A 23,298-nucleotide genomic window follows, 5' to 3' on the forward strand; every position below is an offset into this window, starting at 1 on the left:
CTCCGTTGAGCTGGCGGATGACAGGTCCCTCTCTGCTCACTGAGCAGGGAGGGGCTTGTCGAGCACCGCTGCTTTTCTATGGAGATATCTGACGAAAACTGACAGCAAAAATACTAAAAAGGTCAAAGGAGAGAAAAAAAAAGTATACACAGATCTTTTTTATACGGATTAAAGCGGGGGTTCACCCTAAAAAAAATGTTTCCTTTATCTACCATCCAAACCAGCATACTAGCGTCAGCTACAGTATGCCTTTTTTTTTGCGCTGTATTTACCGTTTAATCCTGCAGTTTCTTTTCAGACTCCCGCGGGGAGTAGGCGTTCCTATGAAGAGGGGAACATGATTGACGTCCGGCTATGGCGCGTCACGCGTTCCGAAAATAGCCGAAATAGGACTCGGCTGTATACGGCGCCTGCGCAGTCAGCTCCTAGTCCTTGCGCAGACGCCGTATAGCGCAGTGAAGAGCCGAGACCTAGTCCGGCTATGTTCGGAACGCGTGACGCGCCATAGCCGGACGTCAATCATGTTCCCCTCATATGAACGCCTACTCCCCGCGGGAGTCTGAAATGAAACTGCAGGATTAAACGGTAAATACAGCGAAAAAAAAAGGCATACTGTAGCTGACGCTAGTATGCTTGATTGGATGGTACATAGATGTTTTTTAGGGTGAACCTCCGCTTTAAGCAGGATAAGTAGGAGGGAGGAAGTGACCTTTTTAAGAATAGTTGGACTTGGCCAGTGATGGTGAACCTTGGCAACCCAGATGTTTTGGAACTACATTTCCCATGATGCTTATGCACTCTGACGTGTAGTGGAGCATCATGGGAAATATAGTTCCAAAACATCTGGGGTGCCAAGGTTCGCCATGACTAACTTTTGGCTTGTCTTCATCTTTAAAATAACACTACACAATATCCTTATTCTCCTAAAAATAATCCATACATATCCACTACTTAATGGCTCTGTAATCAATTTTTTATAAAATGTGTTTTTTTCGCCCTCTCCCCTTTCTCCTGACTTCCGTTTGGTTGGAACAAGCTGTGCACATTGGTTGCGATTGTGTGCACTGCAAATCCCATAACCCCTAATCTATCTTGGTAGAGAGTAAAAGAGGGTGGCTATCTTCTACATACATTGGGGGCCATGGAGGATAAAGGTAGCCGCCCTCCAACACAGTGGTCTCCAAACTGCGTCCCTCTGCTTGCTTTTATCCAGCCCTCGGGGCGCTATTTCATCCACTGAAGCCAACAATGGGGTATAATTCCCCCCTAGTGACACTAATGAAGGACACAATTCCTCCCAATGACACCAAAAACTTGGTTGAATGACACCAACGATGAATAATTATATTTTTTTAAGTAAACTTATCCTTTAACATCCCTGCGCAACTTCACCGCGGCTTGCATACAACTTCTTTAACAGAAATCAACACAAGTCGTATTGAAGTCGCGCCAAAAATGGTGCAGAAAATCTATTTCGACTTGACTTGAGTCGCACCGATTTACAATGGTTCCATTGTAGTTAATTTCGGCCCGAATTGTCATGTGACTTTGAACTCAAGTCGCATGACATGTTGCGGCAGTGTGAACCGGGGCTTAAAGGGGTTGTAAACCTTTGTGTTTTTTCACCTTAATGCATCCTATGCATTAAGGTGAAAAAAACCCTCACCGCCCCCACCTGAGCCCCGAATCTCTGTGGGCGCGATCCCGCTTTAACCCAGCTCCTGTCAGCTCTTCATTGGATAATTGATAGCAAGCCAGGCCATTGGCTCCCCCTGCTGTCAATCAAATCAATGACGTGGGGGAGGGGCAGAGTCATACACTTGGCGGCTATGGGCGCCGAGTGTATCACACAGGAGCGAGCCTGCAAGGTAACCCCCTCGGGAGATAGCTTCCCAGAGGGGGTTAGCTCTTGCGGCGAGGAACCGAGAGAGCCGCCGTGGGACCCCAGAAGAGGACAATAGGGGTCACTCTGTGCAAAACGAACTGCACAGTGGCAAGTATTTCACCTGAGTGAAATTGGTGATTGCTTCCTAGAAAATGTGAGTTTGTGTAAAGCTCTATTCACGCACACACACACACACACACACACGCATATATATATATATATATATATATATATATATATATATATATATATATATATATATATATATATATATATATATATATATATTTTTTTTTTTTTTTAAACCCAAACCTTAGTTGCTTTAAGATCTGCTATCACAAAGAACAGTTGTGTGTAGCAACCCATAGTAAACAGACTTTTGATGCAGCAGTTTATTGTGATTTATCTTGGTGTGATATGATACTATGGGTGACTACACAGCACTGTTTCCATTGCTCACATACTCGGTCAGTCGCTGCATACAAATACTGCATTTCTAAAGAACTCTAAAGTGGAATGAATGTTCACTGTAGGAGATGTTATAATTAGAACGTCTTCCCACCATACAGAGGCCTCGGCCCTCTTCCCATATGTGGAAATTGCAGAAAGTCTCTTTCTGAGAAATAACTAGAGGACAGGTTCCGTACACCGTTCTGTCAGAGGTGAAGTAAGGCAATTGGAGGAAGAAGGGGGAAGGATTCTGGGAAATTCCTGCTACAAGCTGCAGAAAGAAGAGCCATTTAAACCTCAACAGGTTTGCTTTGGACCAATGTACCTTGTGTGAGGGGAACTAAACTCTCTCAATCAACACTGACTATTTAATCCTTATGCTCCTAGCATTTAGTAAATAGATGGGAAGGTATATCATGTTACTAAACCCTCTTCCATATTTTTTATTTTTTTTTTATAAAAAAAAACATACTTCCACTGTGTAGTTGGTTTTGTACGGAGTGGCCCCGATTCTCCTCTTTTGGGGACCCTCAGCGGCACTGGTGGCTCCTCCTCTTCTCGAGTGCCCCATCGGAGAAGCCCACACCTTTGGGACACCTGCTGCTGCGTCTATTGACAGAGACAGAAGGACTCGGCCCCGTCCCCCACATCATTGGATTTGATTGACGGCAGCGGGAGCCAATGGGTGCGCTGCTATCAATCTATCCAATCGGGACACGGAGCTGCTGTGCTCGTTCCGGGGTACACTTAAGTAAATGGGGGGCTGTGGCTGCTGCACGACAGGAGGTTTTTCACCTAAATGCATAGAATACATTTAAGCAGTGTTCCACCCGCAATTCTATTTTATTTTTTAAAGTCAGCAGCTACAAACACTGTTCTGTCCAGGGAGCCCGCAATATCAGAAACCCCCACCCCCCCTCCGGATCGGGTACAGGTGCCGCCATTCCAATTAAGGCCCCTTTCACACTAATGCGACTTCAAAGTCGTGCAATTTTTGCAGCGGTTTTGCTGTGATTTGCGGCCATGATTTTAGGGAATGCCTGTGTAATTGCCATCAAAGTAGGACTAAAGTAGTGCAGAGACTACTTTAAAGTAGGAACGACTTGAAGTCGTAGTAATATGAATGGTTGGTTTTCATTGGAAATCATGGGGAACAACTTGTCATGCCACTTTGCGGTTCAGAATCGTGGGACAAGTTGTGAAAGGGGCCTTAGGAAAACCGGCAGTGGTGCGTAGTGGGACTCGCGCGAGCCACAAGGCATTGTGAATGCCCAGCTTATCTTCTGGGACACAGGTCTCAACAGAATTACACTATGTGCGGCTCTTTATTTTTCATGGTGTATGTCATGGATTACTACAACTTTTGAGATTTGCTTACTGCTTATGCCGAAATTACGCTTTGGATGCTGGATCAATCTGTCCATATACTGGATTCAAGGGGTGCATATATCGGTTTTCTATACAGAGGTTTTCTCTGAGGTAATTTCCTCACCAATGCCTGTTTGACACATATACTATACAGATACCTTCTGGATTAACATTGAAATAACACAAACGGATTCCATTGTAAAACACATTTGCTTAGATCTGAATAATTTTTTTTTTGAGGGTTCTAGAAAGGGGGTAATGAAACACGGGGCCCCTTTCCTGTACAGGACTTTTCAGGAAAGCCGTGCATAAGTGGTCTGATGTCATTTCATCTTTCCCCATGGAGGAGCCATGATTAGTGCAGACCACTTTATCTGAACATGTTTACTCGTCAAACAAGTTATGTCATCCGTTCCCCGACAGACTTCAGGGTGGCTTATTGTATGACAGACTAGTTCTGTATCCTGGAGGCAAGAAAAATAACCTGCTGAACGAGAGAAAAATCAATTGATTCCCCCATCCACACTGCTTAGAATCTCCTTACCAGTTCTGCTGCGGCACCCATGACTGCCCTATACACGATGACACAGTCGATAATTTTTCACCCAGCTCAGTGGATTTGGTGCTTGCAAGGCTATGCACGGTTCAATTTTTTTTTCTTTGCCATCTATAATCCCATGGGGGGGGGGGGGGGGGGATTTTCCTTCCCCTTCCCTTCCTTTCCTTTTCCCCCTTCCCTTTTTTCCCCTTTTCCTTCTTCCTTTCCTTTTTCCCCTTTTCCTTCCTTTCCTTTTTTCCCCTTCTCCTTCCTTTCCTTTTTTCCCCTTCTCCTTCCTTTCCTTTTTTCCCCTTCTCCTTCCTTTCCTTTTTTCCCCTTCTCCTTCCTTTCCTTTTTTCCCCTTCTCCTTCCTTTCCTTTTTCCCCCTTCTCCTTCCTTTCCTTTTTTCCCCTTCTCCTTCCTTTCCTTTTTTCCCCTTCTCCTTCCTTTCCTTTATTCCCCTTCTCCTTCCTTTCCTTTATTCCCCTTCTCCTTCCTTTCCTTTATTCCCCTTCTCCTTCCTTTCCTTTATTCCCCTTCTCCTTCCTTTCCTTTATTCCCCTTCTCCTTCCTTTCCTTTTTTCCCCTTCTCCTTCCTTTCCTTTTTCCCCCTTCTCCTTCCTTTCCTTTTTTCCCCTTCTCCTTCCTTTCCTTTTTTCCCCTTCTCCTTCCTTTCCTTTATTCCCCTTCTCCTTCCTTTCCTTTATTCCCCTTCTCCTTCCTTTCCTGTATTCCCCTTCTCCTTCCTTTCCTTTTTTCCCCTTCTCCTTCCTTTCCTTTTTTCCCCTTCTCCTTCCTTTCCTTTTTCCCCCTTCTCCTTCCTTTCCTTTTTTCCCCTTCTCCTTCCCTTCCTTTTTTCCCCTTCTCCTTCCCTTCCTTTTTTCCCCTTCTCTTGCTCTTGACTTCCTGTCCCATAGCCAAAACGGGAAACGCCAAAGTGAGGGGATCCCTGGTTGTCACCAAAACTAGTGTTCCCCGCTTTTACTTGGTGATAACTGTAAACAGCACAACTAGCGAGGGTAAATCTCCCCAATGGTAGCACGGACAGAAATAAAAACCTGGCAAGGTCCATCTCCATTCTATAGCAAACAAAAATAAATACATTGGTAAAGGCACCCCAAAGACAGATCGCAAACACAGTGCATTTTTTGGGGGACCAGAACACACGGTGCTACAGTACCTTGTGAATTGATGTGGTGTGTTTTTCAAAAGTAGTAAATGCATTTACTTTTTTCTGCATTCTACTGCGATTTGCAGCCCGTTCAAATGATTCTGCGGCAAACCGGCTCTAATTATGGAAGCAGAAGAGGGTGCAGAATGTACTGGGCTTTCTCATTACTTATTACACACTTCAGCTTGTGTTGCAAACAAAGTGAAATAAATGTACCAAATAAAGATTTTATAGAGATAAGTAAAATTTTAAAAATAGAACTTGCAAAAAAATCATTGACCTTTCACTTTAGTGCCCACAAACCTTTTTATTGAAAACTTGCATGTAAGTATTAAAGGGAGAGGAGACCTGGGCCTGGAGAATGTATTTGGTTGTATGGTTTAGTATACATAAGTGAATAGAGAAACCTTCACTTCTGTTTTGGGTCATGTCATGCAGCTTTGGCCGCAATGTTGCCTGCTGCCAGCCCAGTCATTGATGATGCTCACTTCAGAGGGCATTGTTGGGCCTGCACGACGCTAGCCCACTGGGAGGGGGGAGGGGGGGGGGGTCCTTTCACAATTAGAATCTATGTATAAAAGCCAGCTTAGATTTTCATGACACCTGAAGAACAATTTAAGTCTCCTTTTTAGCTTTTTTTTTGTCTTCTGTGTCCCACTGGGGAGATTTACCTTCACTTCCTGTCCCATAGCCAAAACAGGAAATGATAGGAAACCACTTCCGGCCCCCACAGGTAACCAGAACGGAGACACGGCAATAAAAATTGCCGTTGCAACCCCCCCTTTAGTTTTTTGGGGTGGTCCCCAGCTTAGGCATTTTCTCTTGTCAATGCTCCCGTATCCCAGGTATCTCTCATCAGCTAACTGAGCTGAAATGTATGTGTCAAAGGAGGGAACCGATTCATCATATTCGCCTCTCTATCTACGCTGCCCTCATCTTCCATAGCCACAAAGGTACAAGAGACCAGTTATAATATTTTGACAAGGTGGTATAGGGTGCCCACGACTCTACACCGTATCTTTCCGCAGGTGCCTAAAACGTGCTGGCGATGCAATGTTGGCCAAGGTACCATGTTGCACATTTTCTGGCAATGGCTGAAACTTAAACCATTTTGGCAAGAGGTGGCTAGTACTATCACCACCAACACCTGACTAATGTTGACAACCCTGCGGCATACCTGCTGCACCTCACTCAGCGGCCCATTAAAAAAAAGTACAAGACCTCTCTTGCCTTCCAGCTTTTAAATGCGGCCAAGGAGTGCATTCTCTTGTGTTGGAGGTCTGTGCACCCGTCATCGAGATCTCTTCGGTTTTCTAAAATGAGCGAACCTTTTTTCTAGGACTCTTGTGAGGCCCTGGGTGAGAAAATTCGTTTTTCTGGTTCTTCTGGCACTCCAAGTCCTTGTCTTTGTCCTTTTTTTGTATGCGCTTCCCTTTCTCTTTCTCCGTCCATTCTTTCCCATCCCCTTCCCCTTTCTGTTGCAAATGATACCGCCTGCCTCCTAGCAACAAAGGACATTTAGCAGCTGGAGGCTCCTGCCACCTAGCATTCTTTGTTGCTAGGGGGCAGGTAGCTCTAATAGAGCGCAAGCTGGCCTGTATCGGGGCAAGTTTATACCACCGTGAAGGTGAGGGGGCAGTAGGGACCTGGCCATTCCAGCCAAAATGTCAGATCAAGTGGTGTTTATCTTATGTCTAAAGCCAGTTTAGCAATAATCTACATCAGGAGGAAGAGTGATACAGATGGCAGAGATAACACTCCTAGTTAACTCTACCCCTATCCAGCATGAAGGGTCTATCGATCAGGGAAAATTAGCGTGCATCGTATGTCTACAAACTATGGGTGAACTTTTGCCAAGTTCTATACATTTACTTAAATGTACATATACCTTAAATATTAACCAGGAGGCAATCTATGGGAGAGGTTACATTGTTCTTTTATTTACTGTAACTAAATGGCAAAGTCTATGTTGATAATGTGCGTATATTATGGTGTTTTATTTTATTTTCATTTCTGATTTTTTTTTTCTTCTTGCACACCCCAGACGTGTCATATAACTATTAAAGGGTAACTCCTTTCGTGAAAAAATAAAAAAATCATTCCGGTCATGTGACCGATGTGATTGGCTGTTGCATGGTCTGAAAGCTCCTGATCTCGAGTATTCATCAGGGGCTTTCCAGTGACTGTGCTGGCACACAGGGTCTTCACCCTTGAAGGGCCTCTTCCCGACAACCCTGGGCAGTGGTTATGGGTGTATGCGGGCAGGAGGCTTATTGTAAACTGGAAGCCCCCCCCCCCCCCAGATCCCGGCCTCATTCACATGGGGGGGGATATCTGGGGGCTTCCTTCTTAAATGGGGCTTCCAGGTTCGAGAAGCCCCCTGCCCGCAGACCCCCACAGCTGCAGACCATCGACATGCAGCCAAGGTGATTTGGAGTGGGGGGAAACCCCCCCCCTGCCCCAAAGCACCCACCCCCCATGTTAAGGGCATATGGCCTGGTATGGTTTAGAAGGGGGAGACCGATTGCTCATCCCCCCCCCCCTTCCTGACCTGTCACGCTGTTGTTTTTTTTTTTTTTTTTTTTTTTAATTGTTGCCTCTGTTTGCTGTTGCTAAGGATGTGACGGCCAGCTTCCTGGCCCGCTCCTTAGCAACCAGCTCAGTGTGTTAAATTGCCGCATTTAAAGCGGAGTTCCACCCAAAAGTGGAACTTCTGCTTATCTGTTTTTGACAGGTACCATTTCCCGCTTCTGGACGCGGCGCCGTCCCTTAGAAGTTTGGTCCTCCTCCTACCCCCGCCGCTGGGCCAATTAGAAAGCGTAGTGCGCTTCATGCATGGGCAGTAGGGAACCCGCTGTGAAGCCGAAAGGCTTCACTCCTGGGTTCACTTACCAGGAATGGCTGCCAACAACCGATCCGGAAATCAGCTGGGGTGCCGTCATTGTGGGAACCCTGGACAGGTAAGTGTCCTAATAGTAAAAGTCAGCATTTGTATTTGTAGCTGCTGGCTTAATTTTTTTTCTTGGGGGCCGGAACACCTCTTTAACTAATGCAGTAATTACCGCAAAAAAAATCTTAATGAATTGAACACTTGTACAATTGTTACCACATTCGGTATTTTACCGCATTTTATGAGCCATTATTTAACTTTTAATTGATCCCATAATGGGATTGATTTTACTAAAACCTGAGCGTGCAAAATCTGGTGCAGCTTTGCAGAGAAACCAGTCAGCCTTCATTTTCTTTTTTTTTCTTTTTTTTTTGTCAAAGCTTAAGGGGGTTGTAAAGGTACAATTTCTTTTATTTTTCCCCCCTAAATAGCTTTGTTTACCTTTTTAGTGCAGTTCTCCTTCACTTACCTCATCTTTCGATTTTGCTTTTAAATGCCCTTATTTCTTCTGCGAAATCCCCACTTCCTGTTCTTCTGTCTGTAACTCCACACAGTAATGCGAGGCTTTCTCCCTGGTGTGGAGTGTCGTGCTCGCCCCCTCCCTTGGACTACAGGAGAGTCAGGACACCCACTAACACGCAGCTCCTTTCTCTATCTGCAACGTAAAGAGCGTCCTGACTCTCCTGTAGTCCAAGGGAGGGGGTGAGCACGACACTCCACACCAGGGAGAAAGCCTTGCATTACTGTGTGGAGTTACAGACAGAAGAACAGGAAGGGAGGATTTCTCAGAAGAAATGAGGACATTTAAAAGCAAAATGGAAGGATGAGGTAAGTGAAGGAGGACTGCACCAAGGTAAAGGAAGCTATTTTTAGGAAAAAAATATTGTACCTTTACAACCCCTTTTAAGCTGACCATAGATGGATTGAAGCTTGGCCGATTCAGCAGGGATTTGTATCTGTGAGTGGTCACCCGTTTGTCAGAAGTCAATTGGACAAGCTAGAAATTTGTTGTTGATCAGCAACTGCAGTGAGTCCCACTGCAAGAATACAATGTCCCAGCAGAGGAAAGTCCTCCATCCACTTCACTTGTGAGGACGGAGGAAACTCACAAGTGAAGTGGAGTCACTGAGTCCACTATCTGTGGCCAACTTTAGGTTTGCAGGAGGGTTGCTCACCCCAAACATAGGATCAAACCTCACTAAAGCCTATCTTATTTTTTTTGGCCTTTCTCAAGGCCAGTTTTCAAGCTTTTGTTAAACAAATGGGCATTGGTTTTACCAAGGGGTACCTTTACAACCCCTTTCTTCTAACAAGCTGAAGTTAGAAGCTGATAGGCTACCATGCACAGCTGCACCAGATTTTGCACTCTCTAATTTTAGAGCACACCAGTAGGTCTCTTCTGCATTTAAAATCTTGTCTGTTCACATATATATATATATATATATATATATATATTCTAAAGTTCCACTTTAACCGTTTCCAGTAGAAAACAAAATGGGCCAACTGTCACCCTTTCAATGAACGTTTGAAAGCAAAAAGAAGAAATTAATCCAATTCTACTTCTCATTTTCAAACTTGTTTTAGTCTCTTTTTGACGATACCAACTGAAAAACACAGGTTAGAAGATTTTTGGGATCCGAGACCTCACTTCTGCTTGTGTGCAGATTTATCGAATGTCGTGCATGTGAAGGGATGGCATTGCAAATTACTTTTGAACATCCAGATTTAATTTGCTTTGCATTTGTTGGGTAAATCTAGAGCAAAAATCCGATTTATGTCCAATAGCATTAGTGTTGCATGAGCAGACTGGACTGGTTGTGACCTTGGGAAAAGAAGGAGATTCCCAGCCAACTGTCATGGAGCGCTATATAGACATAACATCTATAGTGCACTAATCCATCAATGAGTCAATTGGCTTGTTGTGCATATTCCAGCTTTGTCTGGCAATCTTCATCCATCCATCCATACATACATACATACATTTGACACACTTGCTGCAGCAAACACTGCCTTGCTACACTTGCAACTTCAGAAAGCTCCGTCACTGGTGCCAACATCTTTGCCAAGTCTTCTTTGAGGTATGGAATCTTCAGTCATATTAATTGGCTGTGCTTTTTACTCTGGTGTATCTCAGGAGTTCATACTGAACATTTTCAAGAATATTGCAAACAGGCAGGTATGAATCTTTTATTGCAGAGGATATCTTGTATATCTCTTCTGCAATAAAACGCCTGCCTGCTCGCACATTTTTTAAAGTAACACCATTTTTTAAAGTCCTTTCATCCTGCGTTTTTATAATATAAATCCGGTCACTTACTATTTTACAATCCGCCGCCGATCCACATAGATATTCAAAAAAGATAGTTTATAAAACTATATCTACACCGTTGTCATTTTGCTTGTGGGCATTGTGAAGCCTACAGGCACTTACTTCCTGGAAGTCTTGGATGGGGAGTGATAATTGGACAGCGCACTGCATCCTGGGAAATGATGACACACATTTCCCAGGAGCATTAGAGGGAGATGATGTCAGAATCCTAGGTGATTCCAAAGGCAGATTTTGTGGGACCGCATAGCAACAGGCATTTCCAGATAAGTAAAAAAAAAATAATTATTTTTTAGTCGTAAGCTACAGTTTAAAGCAAAATTGTTTTTTTGATGGAACCTCCACTTTAAGGCACCCAGTGGGCTAGGCTTGTTATACAAGTGTTGTGAAATAAGGACATGGGCATATAGTGTCTTATTACTTTACATGCAGTCTCTGTTCTGTACTGAGATGCCGCCTTTTTTGTAGAAATCGTGGTCTGTTGAACATTGGACTTGCTCCATTACTGTTTACAATGGCCATTTGGATTAACTTGATTGGGGGGAAAAAAGGCCTGCTAATGCATTGGTAATGTAACAAAAGTGCTTAACTCCGCCCAACCTAAACAAAGCACTACTCAGCACACAAGAGTAAGCAATTGAGGATACTGATTAAAGAAAAACAGGCACCTGGATATACAATAAGCAGCCGCTTAAAAAGGAAATATTTGCAAGTGACAGTGAACAGAAGAAAAGTATGAATGACAATGGTCAAACAGTTCAGTGTGTTACTGTAGCAGCGCTACAAACAGAGTATGTACTCTGAAACAAGTTCTATGGTGACATAGATATCCCAAATAATGGTGCGGGTGGACAGCGACAATAAAAAACTGTGTCTTCATCAAAATGTGCTTCTTATCACCAGGAATGTTTGTGTTTCACCGCGTGGGGGGATATTAGCCCCTTATGGGGATGCACTCACCAGACCGCAAGTAAAAATCAGCATTGGATACATCAGCCTCTGCCACCAGCCTTGCACTCTCCACAACTCTTGCTTAAGTGTGTCTTGCTTGTATACATACAAAGGAATAAACTTCTGATAGTGTATTATCGTTTAAAAGTTTTATTTAGCAAACCCATAAGTCCCCTTATAATATATGCGTACCCATATATTATAAGGGGACTACTTTGACCCTTTTCCACATAAGGGGCTAATATCCCCCCACGCGGTGAAACACAAACATTCCTGGTGATAAGAAGCACATTTTGATGAAGACACAGTTTTTTATTGTCGCTGTCCACCCGCACCATTATTTGGGATATCTATGTCACCATAGAACTTGTTTCAGAGTACATACTCTGTTTGTAGCGCTGCTACAGTAACACACTGAACTGTTTGACCATTGTCATTCATACTTTTCTTCTGTTCACTGTCACTTGCAAATGCATTAGTAATGCAGGAATTCTTTTCCCGAGCTATGCATTTGTGGGAACAGGCTCTATTGAAAGCAATATGCAGTCTCTTGTCCAATTGGTTGTGTTGGAAAATTTGGCAAATTGCTCAATGACTTATGTCAACCCCAATGGTGCAATTCTACGGAGGTTACTGCAGAGGACGGGTCAGTGCACCATAAATGAACAAAATCTCAGATCCATGAACATGTGGTATGCCCTGCAGTAACCTTCACTCATCGTATAGATCAGTGGTTCTCAAATCCTGTCCTCGGGACCCACTAACAGGCCAGATTTTAAGTATTACCTTGGGGAGATGCAGACTAGAATACTGCAATCACTGAGCAGAAAATGATATCACCTGTGATGGATTTTAGTTAACTTGCAAACCTGGCCTGTTAGGACCTGAGGACAGGAGTTGAGAACTAAGGATGCGCTCCGGCATGATCGCACACCCCACGTGCAGAGCCCGCCAGGAAGTCGGCACGGTGCTGCGCTAATCGCAGGCAGTGAGACATTCCCTGACCTCTGCAGCCACGCATCGGGACAATGTCTCACTGCCTGTGATTAGCGCAGCGCAGTGTAGACTTCCTGGCGGGCTCTGCACGTGGGGGGTGCGAACATGCCGGAGCGCATCCTTATTGAGAACCACTGGTATATACCAATGAAGGTGTACAGACAGCTGCTGATGGTTGTCAGTCTGTCCAGGACAGGACCATGCAGAGCTCAGATTTTCAACACTGTGTAAGAGTCCTCTAAGACCTCCTGAGCAACATGGCTCCTTACTTAAAAACCAAAAGTTTTATCTATATATTTTTTTTTTCTCTGTTTTCACCTGGTTATCTGACCAGTAACACTATGTTGTGTTTATTGGTTTTAGGGGCTGTGTCATGCTGGCAACTTTGTAGTTGAGTACTTGCCATTCTCGTTCTCTCTGATGTTATCTAGTGAATTATAACAAACTACAAAGTTTCTGTGTAGCTTGTCTAGGCAGTACTTATCTCTGGCATGTCATTACAATCAGCAGCTGCATTGGATAAGTCAATCCCCTCTCTACACCACTGTAGGGGATGAGAACACTGATATTGTCACCAAAAAAAATTGCATTTTGCATGGATTTCACATTTTTCAATACAGACCTGTACATTTTTTTTTTTTTTTACGCTTAAAGTGGTTCTAAAGCCTTAAGGTGTATAAAAGGGACGAAAAGAGTAAAAAAAATGGTGGACTTTGTGGGGCATAACATGAGGCAGTACATTTTATAAATTATTTCATATATATATATATATATATATATATATATATATATATATATATATATATATATATATATATATATATATATATATATATATATATATATACTTTGACCCTTTTCCACAATAAAAACCGTTTGTAAAAAAAAAAAAACATGCAGTAACAAACGCCTTTTACTTGACAAGGTCAACAGATGCCCAATAGAGCAAAATGTGGAGGCATGGATCCTTTCAAGAAAAGATATGGGTCCGTGAATCGCACAGAAAAACTATATCTATTTTATAGATCAGGTTCATGGTCTCCTCAATGCTAGCTTGTTAATGTGTTTCGCAACATTAATTGTTTCCTCAGGACATACTGGGTAGGCGCTGCTTGGCCTTGAAAACCAGGTATGGCGTGACAACACAAAACAGACTGGGATCCAATTCAATCCATCCACAAATCAAATTAAAAATATTAACGGCATTAAATTCTCCTATGATGCACCCTGAACAGGGGGAAGGAAAGAGAAATCCAACCTCTAGAGCAACGATGGCAAACCTTGGCACCCCAGATGCATCATGGGAAATGTATTTCCAAAACATCTGGGGTGCCAAGGTTCGCCATCCCTGCTCTAGAGTGACCAAGTAGACCAATGATCGTGAAATAAGGTAGGTGATCTACCTTATAAACCCGGTGCCAAGGGTAGATAAATCCAAATAGACGAGTTTACTTGTAGTTATCCTGAATGGTCTTAACATCTCTCAAGCCAAAAACCAACTCCCTCACATTTCAAACCAAAATGTCCAATCAATCGGGAGAAGCCATCCAGTGCTGTATGCCGTTTCTTCAGTGCGCATGCGCGGGTGACCTCACAGACTGCACCTAAAGCAGGCGTCTCAAACTGGCAGCCCTCCAGTTGTTGCAAAACTACAAGTCCCATGATGCATTGCAAGGCTGACCGTTACTAGCATGACTCCCACAGGCAGTGGGGCACCAGTTTGAGACCCCTGATCTAAAGTATACATCTCCAAAACTGCATGTTTAGGTGATTTTTACAGTACCCTTATTATAGGATTACCTATAGGTAAATATTGTGCATGGGAGTTTATTCCCACTTTAGGTGAGATTAATGTTTTTGTTTTGGATGAGCATTTCAAGGAGATCCACTTGATGTAAACAATGCCTTGCGAATACTGTAAAAAATGCAAGGCGTTGTTTGCATGGCACCCATGCTAAGTGAGAAACCCTAAGTGGTTACTATGCAGCAGAACTGCCCCTTGGCACAGGACCCGGAAGACAGCAACAATCCCTATGTTATCAGCAGGTGGCCCATGCATTGTGGGCACCACCCCCCCCCCCCTTCCCAAACACCTCTGCAGTCCTCCCTATCCATGTGCCTGGCCCCTTTCAAGACACCAGGCACATGAATTCCTATGGCGAAGGGTTGTTTTTTTATGCACCTGATTAGAGCCAAAGGCTCTAATTGGTTTCAAAATAGTATGGACTCTCTCTACCCCCCGAGCCCACCCAATTGTGTGACCATAGCAAATGAGTTTTCGCTATTTTCACACTACCATTACCCCCCACCAATCAGGAGGCAGGTCAGTGAGATTGGTTTCTCGATTGGCCAAAGCGCCAGGCGATCCTGTTGGATGCCTACCGCTGTGGAAGAGAAGACATGCTGGAGCCAGACCCGCCACTGCTGCTGCCCAGAGGACACAGGAGGAGAGGAGTGAACGGCAGGAGGGGACACAGCCCGCTGCATAGTAAGTAGCAGACCTTCGGGGCCCCCTGGTGCGGGGGTGCATCAGTGCTGCGCTGCCCGGAGGGAGGGAAGTGCTGGTTGTTTATCACCCCTCCCAGAAGGAAAGCCCACTAGCCTCCACGGGTTTGCAGCAACTACTACAGTGATCCACTTCCCCAGTAATTCCATAGGTATTGAACATGCATACATACCAAATGTAACTATGCAGTAAAATCTATACTTTTTAGGGTGTAGTCACTATAGCTGCTACAACACAGCGGCTGGTGTGCAATGCGTTGAGGCAGGATAACTGCAGTGTCAATGCGCCGATCACAGCGCATCACTTTTTTCCCCTCACAATGAAATAGGATAGTGACATTGAGGTTACCACATGATCTGATAGTGACTTTTCATTAAAGGGGTTGTAAAGCTAAAAAAATAAAATTCTAAATAGCTTCCTTTACCTTAGTGCAGTCCTCCTTCACTTACTGCATCCTTTGATTTTGCTTTTTAAATGTCCTTATTTCTTCTGAGAAATACTCACTTGTCACCTGTTCTTTCTGTAACTCCACACAGTAATGCGAGGCTTTCTCCCTGGTGTGGAGTGTCGTGCTCGCCCCCTCCCTTGGACAACAGGAGAGTCAGGACGCGACCTACGTTGCAGATGGAGAAAGGAGCTGTGTGTTAGTGGGCGTCCTGACTCTCCTGTTGCAAATTTGAAAATGGCACATTAATTAATAAGTACATTAAACAATGAATAATGTATTTCTGTTTAATTTAACATTCATTAATTCTGAGGTGCGTGCGTGCGTGTGTTTTTATGCACATATTCTAAATCTCTGGCAGGGGGAAAAGTTTACATTTTGATAATGCTCATTTTCCTTGTAGCCAGACTCTCCCTTGAGTTGACATTTGGTGAGTTAACAGCTGACGTTGGTGTGCAGCTCTGTGAAAGGTACAAGGTTCACATGCAAACACGGCAAGCAAACAGTATAGTGCAATTCGGTGGAGAATCTCTGTTTTTGTTGTGTAAAGCATGTCGGCCCATTAGCCTGCATTTAATGCTCACTGGTCGAGATGCCGACAGTTGGCTGTCTTTTGTTTCAGTGTGTGTGTGGGACCCCCTTACCCGTTACAGAGAAAGAGGTAGGAAAAAAAATGGCTTTTGTAAAATGTTTTTTTTTTTATGTTAGCATTTGCTTTGTGTAGTTTGTTTGTTTTTAGGACATAGATCAATGCAAGATCATTAAAGTGGTTGTAAACCCACTATTTGGACTTTTACCTACAGGTAAGCCTACAACATGGCTTACCTGTAGGTAAGGATAATATCTCCTAAACCTGCACGGTTTAGGAGATATTACCCCCGCAATGCGGGCGGCGCATGCGCAGGGGGGAATCCACGGCTGAAGGACCGGCATCGCCGGACCCTGCCGATTTTAAATCTCCCGCGCGCACGCGCGGGAGTGACGTCATCGCCGCTCCAGCCAATCACAGCGCTGGAGCGGCGATACCCGGAAGACACGCCGGAGCAAGATGACATCCTGCTCGGCGTGGACCAGGTAAGGGGTACACACCTCGTTCCGAGGTAAGTATTTCATAATAGGCTAGTATGCGGTGCATACTAGCCTATTATGCCTTTTGCATTGCAGGTTTGGGGGAAAAAAAAAAAAGTTTATGCGCTTTACAACCGCTTTAAAGAGGTTGTTTTCCACTGGGCTCCTATCCTAGTATTGCCATTGTTAATGTAGACACAGATGTAGAGTGATGAGTACATATATGTTAAGACATATGACGGAATGGGGTTGATTTACTACAGGCAAATAGACTGTGCACTCTTCGAGCCGGTTCACACTGGGGCGGCACGACTTCGGGGGCGACTCGGCAAGGCGTCCTGAAGACGACTTCAGAGGCGATTAGCAAAATGACTTCTGTATAGAAGTCAATGCAAGTCGCCCCCAAAGTCGTACAAGAACCTTTTTCTGGTGTCGCTCCTATTAGAACGGTTCTATTAAATAGAATGGGACGCACTTTGTCAGGCAGCTGAGTCGCCTGACGAGTCGCCCCAGTGTGAACCCGGCTTTTAAGGTAAAGCTGCCCCAGAGCTTAGTAAATTATTAGTAAATAGTAAATCAGTAAACTAGTAAATCACTTTACAAAGAACACCCAATCGCATGCAAGGAAAATTAAAAACAAAAAAAATGAATTTTTGCTTGTACGTGATTGGATGATAGAAGTCAGCAGAGATCGCCTTCATTTACTAAGCTCTGGAGCACCTGCACTTGCAAAAGTGCACAGTCTATTTGCTATTAGTAAATCAACTCCAATGTTTTTGATGGTCACATTTGAGACCTTGAGACTGATTGGCCTGCATAATTTGGGGGTACGACATGATCTGACTTTTCAGAGGGGGTCCCAGTACCGAAAATCCAGATTAGGAATTGGAATTTTGGTAAAGTGTAGGTTCTCCTTGTGTGCATAACCAGGGCAATTTTATTTTCTTCTGTAGCGTGCCTTTAATTTATAAGGTACTGGAAGCCCAACACTGACTGACAACCTTGACTACCAAATAGTGTCATGGTCCATTGACAACATTTGACTCCAAGCTTCTTTTCTCCCACCATGTACATCAGTGGTGCCCAACCTGTTGAAGAGTGAGGGCCACTTAAGTGACTTGGTAACCGGTCGCGGGCCACAATATGCGAAGGGGGTGGATGACAGGTCCGTTTGCACTCTGCATATGCAGAGAGGACACGGACACAGCCCACTCTACCCTTTGGGCCCTCCGATCCACCCAGAGGGAAGGGGACGGCTCCCCTTCCGTTTATTTTTTTAGCAGTTCGCATCAAAGGTGAATGGAGGGTCCGACTGGGTCGGACCGACTGCGTGAAAGGGGGTTAAGGCTGCTTTCACACTGTTGCTCTGCGGTTTACTCACACCGCGGGTACAGTGCATCCGTGGCTTTCCTGCAGGTTAGCTGCACTTTGCTATATACTTCTATTATATCCTGCAGGTGTAGTGCACCAAACCTGCCAGTAATAACAGAAGTCTATGGCTCAGTGCAGGTAATCTGCTGGTGCACTGCGCCTGTGGATCAGTTTGAAAGCAGTCCAGTAACCACTGCAGAGCAGATATACCCATATACACACTGGGCTGGATTCAGGTAGGAGATACGACGGCGTATCTCCAGATAAGCCGTCATATCTGAGTTGCGGCGTTGTATCTATGCGCCTGATTCATAGAATCAGTTACGCATAGATTTCCCTAAGATCCGACTGGCGTAAGTGTCTTACACCGTCGTATCTTAGGCTGCATATTTACGCTGGCCGCTAGGTGGCGCTTCCGTCGATTTACGCGAGAAATATGCTAATTAAGTACGCCAATTGACAAACGTACGTACGCCTGGCGCTATTTTGTTACGCCGTTTACGTTAGGCTTTTTCGGCGTAAGGTTGGTCCTGCTCTTATGAGGCGTACGCAATGTTAAGTATGGACGTCGTTCCCGTGTCGAATTTTGAAATTTTTACGTTGTTTGCGCAAGTCGTTCACGAATAGGGCTGTACGTAAGTTACGTTCACGTCTAAAGCATTGACGATTTGCGCCGGAACTTCGAGCATGCGCACTGCGAGAAAAACGTGGGGTCACACTGAATTTTTATAAAACACGCCCACATCATCCAAATTTGAATTAGGCGGGCTTACGCCGGAGCACATACGTTACGTCGCCGTAACTTAGGGCGCAAGTTCTTTCTGAATACGGAACTTGCTGCCTAATTTACGGCGGCGTAACGTATCGGAGATACGTTACGCCCGCACAATATTACGCAGGGCTACCTGAATCTAGCCCACTGATTTTAGTAATAAACTTACCTTTAATAACGGTCTTCTATTCAGGTATTGCCGGCTGTTGCTGTATCAGGTGGAGTGCATTTGGTATCACTCTGCCTGTGACAGGATGCGTCGACTTGTGCGGCTCTGCTCAGCTACTTCCTTATCTACTGCTGGCTTCATTCACAACCTTGATGCTCTGGGATGCTGGGTCAGCTACCTGCGATTTATCTATCCATTAGAATGCATGTGCCTCCATTGGGGAGAAACTCATTGTTTAGTGTTAGGACCACAGATCACAGGGTGCCTCTGTGGTTCACGCATGCGTTTGCAAATGTGTGCGGACAAAACCCCTGTTAACGCATACTATTAGACAGGTTAATTGGTTGTTCTGCGAGCTGGTCGGTAAATAGACTTGGTCTTTCCCTGGGCATTCCCCGCGTTTTGTTGTTATAGGCTTGAATAACCTTGATCCCAGAGCAGGAGGTCACGGGCCACATCGGAGCCATCCGCGGGCCACTGGTTGGTCACTCCTGATGTACATCCACGATTTAGTGCATGTTTGTATTTCTGTCTATGCGGCAGTGATCAAGAACACCAGGATGCCCCCTGTTTACCTTTTTGACACTTTAAAATAAAAGTATTGGATAAAGTTTTCCAACCTATTGGATTACTAGTGACTCTAATGCCGTAATTTTCTTTCAATGCCTTCTAGATTATCAGTCATTAAATTTAAAAAAATAAAAAAGTGTGTAAACCTCTACAAATTGCCCTATCGGTAGTCTAAAACTGAAAAAAAAGTTCAGGCTAACACTTTTGACTAAAATCTCCTTGACAAAAGGCACATAATCCATGTCCATAAAGTGGTTCTATGTTTGTAAAAACAAAAACTAAATAAAAAGTTACTTTGATAGCATTGTATGCTAGTAGTGCTACCCTTATGCGTAGCAGCTGTTGCCTGGGGAATAGTAAAGCCTAGTACACCAGGGCCGAATGTCAGCCAGTTCAATAGAAACCATCCGTCATTCCGCCCGTGTTTATGGCAGCTGGTCTGACCGAAGCCGGCCTCCTGACCAAAAGATCTACCGAGGACTCCCATTCAGTTCTCTCAGCCAATGACCAGAGTATTCTGGCTGGGGGCCGTCCCCCTGTCGGAACACAATAGAACAGCAAGGAGATTGGTGTACTAACATTGGTTTGTTTGTACAGCGGCTCCGATCTAAGCTGTGTTTTTTTTTTTTTCCCATTAAACCTGCTGGGTTGAACGGAAAAAAAAATTGTGGTATACTAGGCTTAAAGTGGAGTTCCACCCATAAATATAACATTACATCAGTAGTTTTAAAAAAATATCATTAGTCCTTTAAGAAAATTTTTTTTTTTTTTAGATGCCTTCAAAGTGTTGTTGCTAGGCGGAATAGTTAATCTTCCCACTTCCTGCACCTAGGTGCTTAAGCTTCCTAACCTACACCGCACAGACTCTAACTTTCCAGGAGTCTGTGCACTCCCCAGTCTCGAAGAATCATGTGACTTGGACAGTACAGGTGCTGAAACCTGATCTGCAAGGCTGAAATCCAGGAAGTCATACAGTCTGGCTTCATGATGCCCACACTTAAGATGGCCCCAGTCAATTTCTATTTTATAAAGTGTCTAAATGCTGTAACAACCTAACAAAACGGACCTTAGTTTACAGACTAACTTTACTAGAATACATTAAGCTTGTGTATTACAGGGGTATTTATATATAAAAAGTGAAATTGTGGCCAGAACTCCGCTTTAAGGCATCAAGTAGTCCCGGAGTGACATTACACAATCTGGGGTTTGGGTTTCTTTGTCTTTCTTAATGAAAAAAAACATGGTGCAGGGGTTTGATTTCAATGTATACCCATGCTTGTTAAAGTGTTTATTGGTTAACATGGTTGCACGTTTATGGAAATATGTGTACTAGTTTTCCTAATGGGGGGAAAAAGTTGTGAATCCCATGATTTTAGCTAAAACTACTTTTGTAATAAGCCTGACCGTGATTCCACCTTTTAGCCCTACTAGGAATTTTAAAACGTAAGTGCTTTATACTAGGATGTTTTTCCTAAATATTTGCGAGGACCCATATCTGAGAATAATTTAAATGTGTTTTAATAAAATTAACATGCACCAGGTCACTTCTTCACCTGAATTATTCGCCCTTTAAAAAGGTTACTACCGAAGATACCTGGACAAAATCTCAGTCACAAGATGAAGAAAAGACAGAGTCCCAAAAAGTGGCTTCTCGGAAACTGGCCTCAGGAAAAAGCCGTTGTCGGCCAAGGCCACTCTCGGACTATGGCCAGGTGGCCAGTCGTAGTTTTTCCATCCCAGAAGATTCTGTACCCATGGATTGTCAAGAAAATAGCAACGTTAACTGTAATTTTCCCACACGGTCTCTTAGTGAAGAGCCTAAAGTTCGTAAGCCTAGAGCTGAGTTCCAAACCAATCCTAAACGAAGGCCCATCTCTGTGATTGGTGGGGTCAACTGTTATGGAACCAGTGAAGACGAAGAAAATGGACATTTGCTTCAACAAGTAAGACTTGGAGCATGACCTCTCTACGACATGAAAGACTTTCCAACTCTTCTGTCATCTTCAATGGCAATCTCTAACTTCAACCTCCTGGTTTCATTTCTGTTCTTCTACAATAAAATCGTGCATGCTCTTGAATTAACTTTTTGTTTCTTGCCTTTCCTGACTAACTTTCTCCTGTGTCAAAGATTAGCTGTTAATATCAGATTTTGATCTATAGAACACCTTGATTTTGAGGTTGTGACCTGCATGACTCTTTATTACTAGGTCTTAAGCCATTTCTACTAATATTAGGGGAGAAAATGATTTGGTTATGCATGGAATGGGCAACAAATGTGCTCTCAATTTATTTACTCTCCAAGTTCTTAGTTACCTCAGGTAAATGTTGTTTCTGGTCATATACAGTATAATAAGGTCACCTGGTATGGTGTTAGCTGAGCAAGTGTGTTTGTATTTTAAGCTCTTTTGGTACCAATACAAAGGGCTAGATTCAGATGGCCCGCCGTAACTTTGTGCGGGCGTAGCGTATCTCCGATACGCTTCGCCGCTGTAACTGAGGCAGGTTCTGTATTCACAAAGAACCTGCGCCCTAAGTTACGGCGGCGTAGCGTAAATCGCCCGGGGTAAGCGCGCCTAATTCAAATTGTGAGGAGGTGGGCTTGTTTTATGTAAATAAACAAGACCCGACGTAAATGACGTCTCGAACGAACGGCGCATTCGCCGGCCGTGAACGTATCCCAGTGCGCATGCTCCTAATCACACCACAAATGGTCAATGCTTTCGAAGTGAACGTAATTTACGCTAAGCCCTATTCGCGAACGACTTACGCAAACGACGTAAAATTCGGCGCTGTCCCGACGTCCATACTTATCATTGGCTATGCCTCATACAACAGGCATAACTTTATGCCGGAAAAAGCCTTACGTAAACAAATCCGCCGGGCACACGTACGTTTCTGAATCGGCGTATCTAGCTCATTTGCATATTCTACGCGGAAATCAGCGGAAGCGCCACCTAGCGGCCAGCGTAAATATGCACACCAAGATACGACGGCGTAGGAGACTTACGCCGGTCGTATCTTAGCAACATTTAAGCGTATGTCAGTTTGAGCATACGCTTAAAGTTGCGACGGCGCGGATTCGGACTTACGCCGGGCGTATCTACTGATACGCCCGTCGTAAGTGTTACTGAATCTAGCCTAAAGATGCTAATCTCTTTTGGAGACACAATTTTTAACCCCCCCCAAAAAAAACACAAATAATAATCGTGTGTATGAGGCTTTACATGTGCTTGCTGTCCAGATCACATTGCACAACATAAGACTCTAGTTTGGACTGGTGCATAGTAGGTGCAGTATTGTGCATACTCTTACCTTCTCTTTGATCTCTCCTATGGAAGCCCCTGTTAGTATCTGGACATTCCAGGAATACTGGAAAACCCAACCCTAAAGCCTCCTATGTATTGTTTAATTGCCTTTACATCGATAAGAAATGGTACCTGTGTTATGAATTTTCTAATATAGGTCAGTTTAGGGAAGATTTTGCTGCGTCTTCCAGTACTGATGAATACTTTTGTTCTTTCTGTCCTGTTTCTAGCCAGTACCACGGCCTCCTGTACCATCACACAAAGTGCCACCATACAAGGCAGTGTCTGCTCGGTTGCGACCATTTACCCTTTCTCAAAGCACACCAATTGGTTTGGATAGAGTTGGACGCAAGCGGACTATAAGAGTCTCTAACTGTAAGTGTTTTATATTTTTTACTTTTTAAACTATCCATGCACTAAATTTAAATTTTAAATGTATATTCTATTGTTTTATATCCATGTCCGTCTACTCTCTCATATAGTCTGCACCACCAAGAAATGACAAAAACTGATCTAA

The 23,298-nt window shown here is 44.0% G+C and overlaps 1 protein-coding gene across 4 annotated transcripts in view; it reads left to right on the top strand.

Annotated features, from left to right (window-relative positions):
- The window catches only part of SPATA13 (spermatogenesis associated 13), a 134,249-nt gene that overhangs the window by 36,200 nt on the left and 74,751 nt on the right, over positions 1–23,298 (top strand). For 2 of the 4 annotated variants that reach the window (XM_040340510.1, XM_040340512.1), the window contains one exon: positions 23,012–23,156. In XM_040340510.1, coding sequence (XP_040196444.1) covers positions 23,012–23,156 — 145 coding nt within the window. Of the gene's footprint in view, positions 1–15,923; positions 16,188–21,053; positions 21,420–23,011; positions 23,157–23,298 lie in introns of those variants that run through there. The other 2 variants (XM_040340511.1, XM_040340509.1) reach the window with 2 other exon arrangements.

Source organism: Rana temporaria, chromosome 2, assembly GCF_905171775.1.
Source record: "Rana temporaria chromosome 2, aRanTem1.1, whole genome shotgun sequence".
NCBI classification, from domain to species: Eukaryota; Metazoa; Chordata; class Amphibia; order Anura; family Ranidae; genus Rana; species Rana temporaria.